This window comes from Epinephelus moara, chromosome 21 (assembly GCF_006386435.1).
Source record: "Epinephelus moara isolate mb chromosome 21, YSFRI_EMoa_1.0, whole genome shotgun sequence".
Taxonomy (NCBI): domain Eukaryota; kingdom Metazoa; phylum Chordata; class Actinopteri; order Perciformes; family Serranidae; genus Epinephelus; species Epinephelus moara.
In genome coordinates this window covers 296,793-301,283 of record NC_065526.1, presented here as the reverse complement: position 1 = coordinate 301,283, position 4,491 = coordinate 296,793, and the positions used below count along the sequence as shown (strand labels likewise).

The 4,491-nt window shown below is 47.6% G+C and overlaps 1 protein-coding gene across 1 annotated transcript in view; it reads left to right on the top strand.

The window, feature by feature from the left end:
- Positions 1–4,491, top strand: part of LOC126383204 (dnaJ homolog subfamily C member 1-like) — an 8,826-nt gene that overhangs the window by 2,297 nt on the left and 2,038 nt on the right. Inside the window, exons 3-9 of the mRNA XM_050033681.1 lie at positions 373–419; positions 597–762; positions 858–955; positions 1,034–1,127; positions 3,021–3,105; positions 3,209–3,372; positions 3,528–3,647. Of these exons, the coding sequence (XP_049889638.1) occupies positions 373–419; positions 597–762; positions 858–955; positions 1,034–1,127; positions 3,021–3,105; positions 3,209–3,372; positions 3,528–3,647 (774 nt within the window). The remainder of the gene's footprint in view (positions 1–372; positions 420–596; positions 763–857; positions 956–1,033; positions 1,128–3,020; positions 3,106–3,208; positions 3,373–3,527; positions 3,648–4,491) is intronic.

Here is a 4,491-nt window from a genome sequence, read left to right as displayed (position 1 = left end):
AACATATAGTAAACAACACACAGTAAACCACACACAGTAAACAACAAACAGTAAGCAACACACAGTTAACACACAGTAAACAACAATCAGCAAACAACTCGCAGTAAACAACAAACAACACACGGTAAACAACACACAGTAAACAACATGTAGTAAACAACAAACAGTAAACAACACACAGTAAACCACACACAGTAAACAACAAACAGTAAACAACACGCAGTAAACAACACACAGTAAACCACACACAGTAAACAACGAACAGTAAACAACACGCAGTAAACAGCTCAGGTGTGACCAGAGTGTGTCACAGTCTGCTCCTGTCAGTCAGTAATCAATAATCTGATCAGCAGTTGATCTGTCTGTCCTCAGCTGGTGTCCATTTATGAAGTCCTGAAGGACGAGGAGAGACGACGCAGGTGAGTCTCACCTGTGTGTCTCTGACAAATCAGAGGACAGGGTCACACGTGCCTGTAAGTGACAGGTGTGTGTGTGTGTGTGTGTGTGTGTGTGTGTGTGTGTGTGTGTGTCTGTGTGTGTGCGTGCGTGTGTGCGTGCGTGCGTGCGTGCGTGCGTGCGTGCGTGCGTGCGTGCAGCTATGATGACATCCTGGTGAATGGACTTCCTGATTGGCGGCAGCCGGTCTTCTACTACAGACGAGTGAGGAAAATGAGTAATGCTGAGCTAGCCTTCCTCCTCTTCCTCATCCTCACTGTGGGACACTACGCTGTCATCTGGTCCATCTACCTGGAGAAACAGCTGGTGAGACAGCCAATCAGAACACAGCAGGCACTCATTCAGCCAATCCCAGCAGGCCTGGTCATGTGATGTGATGATGACTCCTCCCCTGTCTCCAGGATGAGCTGCTGAGTAAGAAGAAGAAAGAGAAGAAGAAGAAGCTGAGCTCCAGACCTGCAGAGGAGCTCAGGTGTATCGGCCAGGACCGCACCGACAGGTACACCTGTGACATCACTGCACTTCCTGTTTGTTGGTTTATTTGTCTTTGTTGTTGTTTATGTGTTTGTTGTTTCAGAGCTGATGACCGGCCGCACTGGCAGGACATCCTCCCTCTGAAGCTGAGCATCTGGCTTTACCTGTCCATCAAGAACCTGCCGCAAACTGTCCAGGTACGCTACCTGTCTCTCTCGCTACCTATCCGTCTCTTTACCTCTCCATGAAGAACCTGCTGCAGACCGTCCAGGTACGCTACCTGTCCGTCTCTCTACCTGTCCATCAAAAACTTGCCACAGACTGTCCAGGTATGCTACCTGTCTCTCTCGTTACCTATCCATCTCTTTACCTGTCCATCAAGAACCTGCTGCAAACCGTCCAGGTACGCTATCTGTCCGTCTCTCTACCTGTCTGTCTCTCTACCTGTCCATCAAGAACTTGCCACAGACTGTCCAGGTATGCTACCTGTCTGTCTTGCTACCTATCCGTCTCTTTACCTGTCCATCAAGAACCTGCCGCAGACTGTCCAGGTATGCTACCTGTCTGTCTCTTTACCTGTTCGCCCCTTTACCTGTCCATTCAGAACCTGTCACAGAACGTCCAGGTATGCTATAGAGCTGTCAATCTTCCCCCAAAATCAGATTCGAATTTTTAATGTTTTTTATGTTTAAAATTCGAATACTATTCTAATTTTTCATTGGTATAGGCTATAGCCTAACCCTACCACCGCATTTTTATATTTTTTGTGTTATAATGACGTTATTTTAATATTTTGCATCACATGCAAAAGTGAGCGTCTCCGGAGATGCTCATTTTTGAGCGTGTCTGTACCGACACAGCTGCATAGCCGGAGACGTGTTGCTCCTCCTCACTTCAAGTCGCTGTCATTAACTTTTAACCTGCAAAGGCGGCAGTGCTGCAACATTGTTGGAATTTATGAAAGCCCTTATGAACATTTCAACAGTTACACATTAAAACAATATTTATTTGCAATTACTCTATTGAACGACCCCGAAGCATGAGCAAACGCTCTGTGTCACTTCGGATCAAAGAGATGCGCCCTGTCACTGTCAGTGCAGGGCTGACAGGTCCCCCTCCGCTGAGAAGAGAGAGAGGAGATGGATTGTAGGTCTGTTTGTAAACGGGGCTTCTCTGACAGTCATGTATTTCCCCAAAAAACATCTCTTAATGCACAGTAGAGCGCCGTTTTTTGTTTTTTTTCACAATCGCCTTGATATCCAGCAACTCGCCTGGCAACCCTCCAATCGCCAATATACGATTTGATCGCTGATCGTCTCAGGCCTATTTGAGTCGTACCGGAAGTCAAATACTCGAACCTTAGTTTCCAACTTCTTGTCTCTCTACCTGTCCGTCTCCTTACCTGTCAATCAAGAACTTGCCGCAGGCCATCCAGGTACGCTACCTGTCTGTCTCTCTACCTGTCCGTCTCCTTTCCTGTCAATCAAGAACTTGCCACAGTCCGTCCAGGTCCATCCAGGTATGCTACCTGTCCATCTCTGTACCCGTCCGTCTCTTTACCTGTCCATCAAGAACCTGCCGCAGACCATCCAGGTATGCTACCTATCTGTCTTTCTACCTGTCTGTCTATTTACCTGTCCTTCAAGAACCTGCTGCAGACCGTCCAGGTACGCTACCTGTCCGTCTCTTTTACATGTTCGTCTCTTTACCTGCCTGTCTCTCTACCTGTCTGTCTGTCTACCTGTCCGTCTCTTTACCTGTCAATCAAGAACTTGCCACAGACCATCCAGGTCCGTCCAGGTAAGCTACCTGTCCGTCTCTTTACCTGTTCGTCTCTTTACTTGTCCATCAAGACCCTGCCGCAGACCATCCAGGTATGCTACCTCTCTGTCTCTCTACCTGTCCGCCTTTTTACATGTCCATCAAAAACTTGCCACCGACTGTCCAGGTATACGACCTGTCCGTCTGTCTTCCTGTCTGTCCATCTTCTTGTCCAGGTAGAAGGTGAAGCAGCTCAGTTGTGGTTTTTGTTCTCATTCCTGGTTTAAGCTCTGGTCTCTGGTCTCAGCTGTGGTCTCTGTGTGTTTCAGGAGGTGAAGCAGTACTATGAAGACTACCAGCAGATGAAGCAGCAGCAGAGGGAAGAAGCTGAAGCTGAACAGGAAGTTGTGACCAGTAAACCTTATTATTTTTTTATTTTTAAATGAGTAGCTTCCAGGCAGCTGAAGAACAGCACCTAATGGTGTTTGTTTTAACTTCCTGCCCACTGTGTGTTCAGGAGAGAAGAGGCCGAAGGTCAAGAAGCCAAAGGTGGAGTTTCCTGTTTACAAGCTGTCATCAGAGAACCTGACCTGTCAGAGTTACGATCAGACCACGTCCATCGAGGAGATCGAAAATCAAATGGACGACTGGCTGCAGGACCGCAGAGCTGCAAAGAAGAAGGTGTCATGTCATTGATCAGTTATTACTCTGATCAGTTTGTACCTCACTAAGATTAAAGACACAACTTCTGATGGAGAACAAACTTTTAATGTCTTAACTATAGGTGTGTGTGTGACACCTGGATTATGTCACCGTCTCTGTGTTTGTGTCCTCAGACTGCAGACTGGACGGAGGACGAGCTCAGCCTCCTCAGCAGATTAATGGTTAAATTTCCTGGAGGAACTCCGGGTCGCTGGGAGAAGATCGCTCATGAGCTGGGAAGATCAGTGACAGATGTAAGTCTGTTTATATTGGTGTCAAACAAGTTTAGTTTGTAGAGAGGGTCAGAACCAGATGTTCTAACGCCGGAATTCCACTGGATGCGTGTCCGTTGCGGAACGGCTGCACTGGTTATCCGCTGCGTGCTCCGCCATCCGTCAACACCCACAGGCTGCGTTTGCTGTGTGGTGCAGCCCCGCCGGACAGCGGGAGTCACGAGGACCCCCGAGATCTCGCAAATTCATGCATAATCACGCGATATAACAAGATGTAGTTTCTATAAACAGAACCACAAAACCAGAGGAGTAGTAGGAAGACATCTCGGTGCACCTCCATGATTAACATCTCCTCGTCCATGGTGTCAACGGGGTGAAATGATGCCTGAAAACCTCTGACCTCTTGACTTCAGGCCTGCCTCCGCCCATTATGACAATTTCAAGGTGTAGTGCAGGAAATATGATCCGCTGTGAACACTGTATTTTATTTTGAAAATTAACTGGATGTTTTATTTTGTTTCTTTGCACGACTTCCTGCCCCGCACGATCTGCTCTGTGCTGAATTACTGCGTTGTACTCCGGCGTCCGGCAAAAATAGAAGTCCTGCGTGTCTGTTGCGGAGGGCTCAGGAGCTGTGACGGAGCCAGAACGCAGCACAATCACATACATTGGCTAGAACTGAAACGTATCGGCTCCGCTTTCGTTCTGGAGTTCAGACGCAACCAACACGCATCTGGTGGAATTTAGGGGTTCAGGGGGTAGGGTCCTGGAGGTAGAATTCAGGAAGTATCAATCACTCAATTTTATTTATAAAGCCCAATATCACAAATCACAATTTGCCTCACAGGGCTTTACAGCATACGAC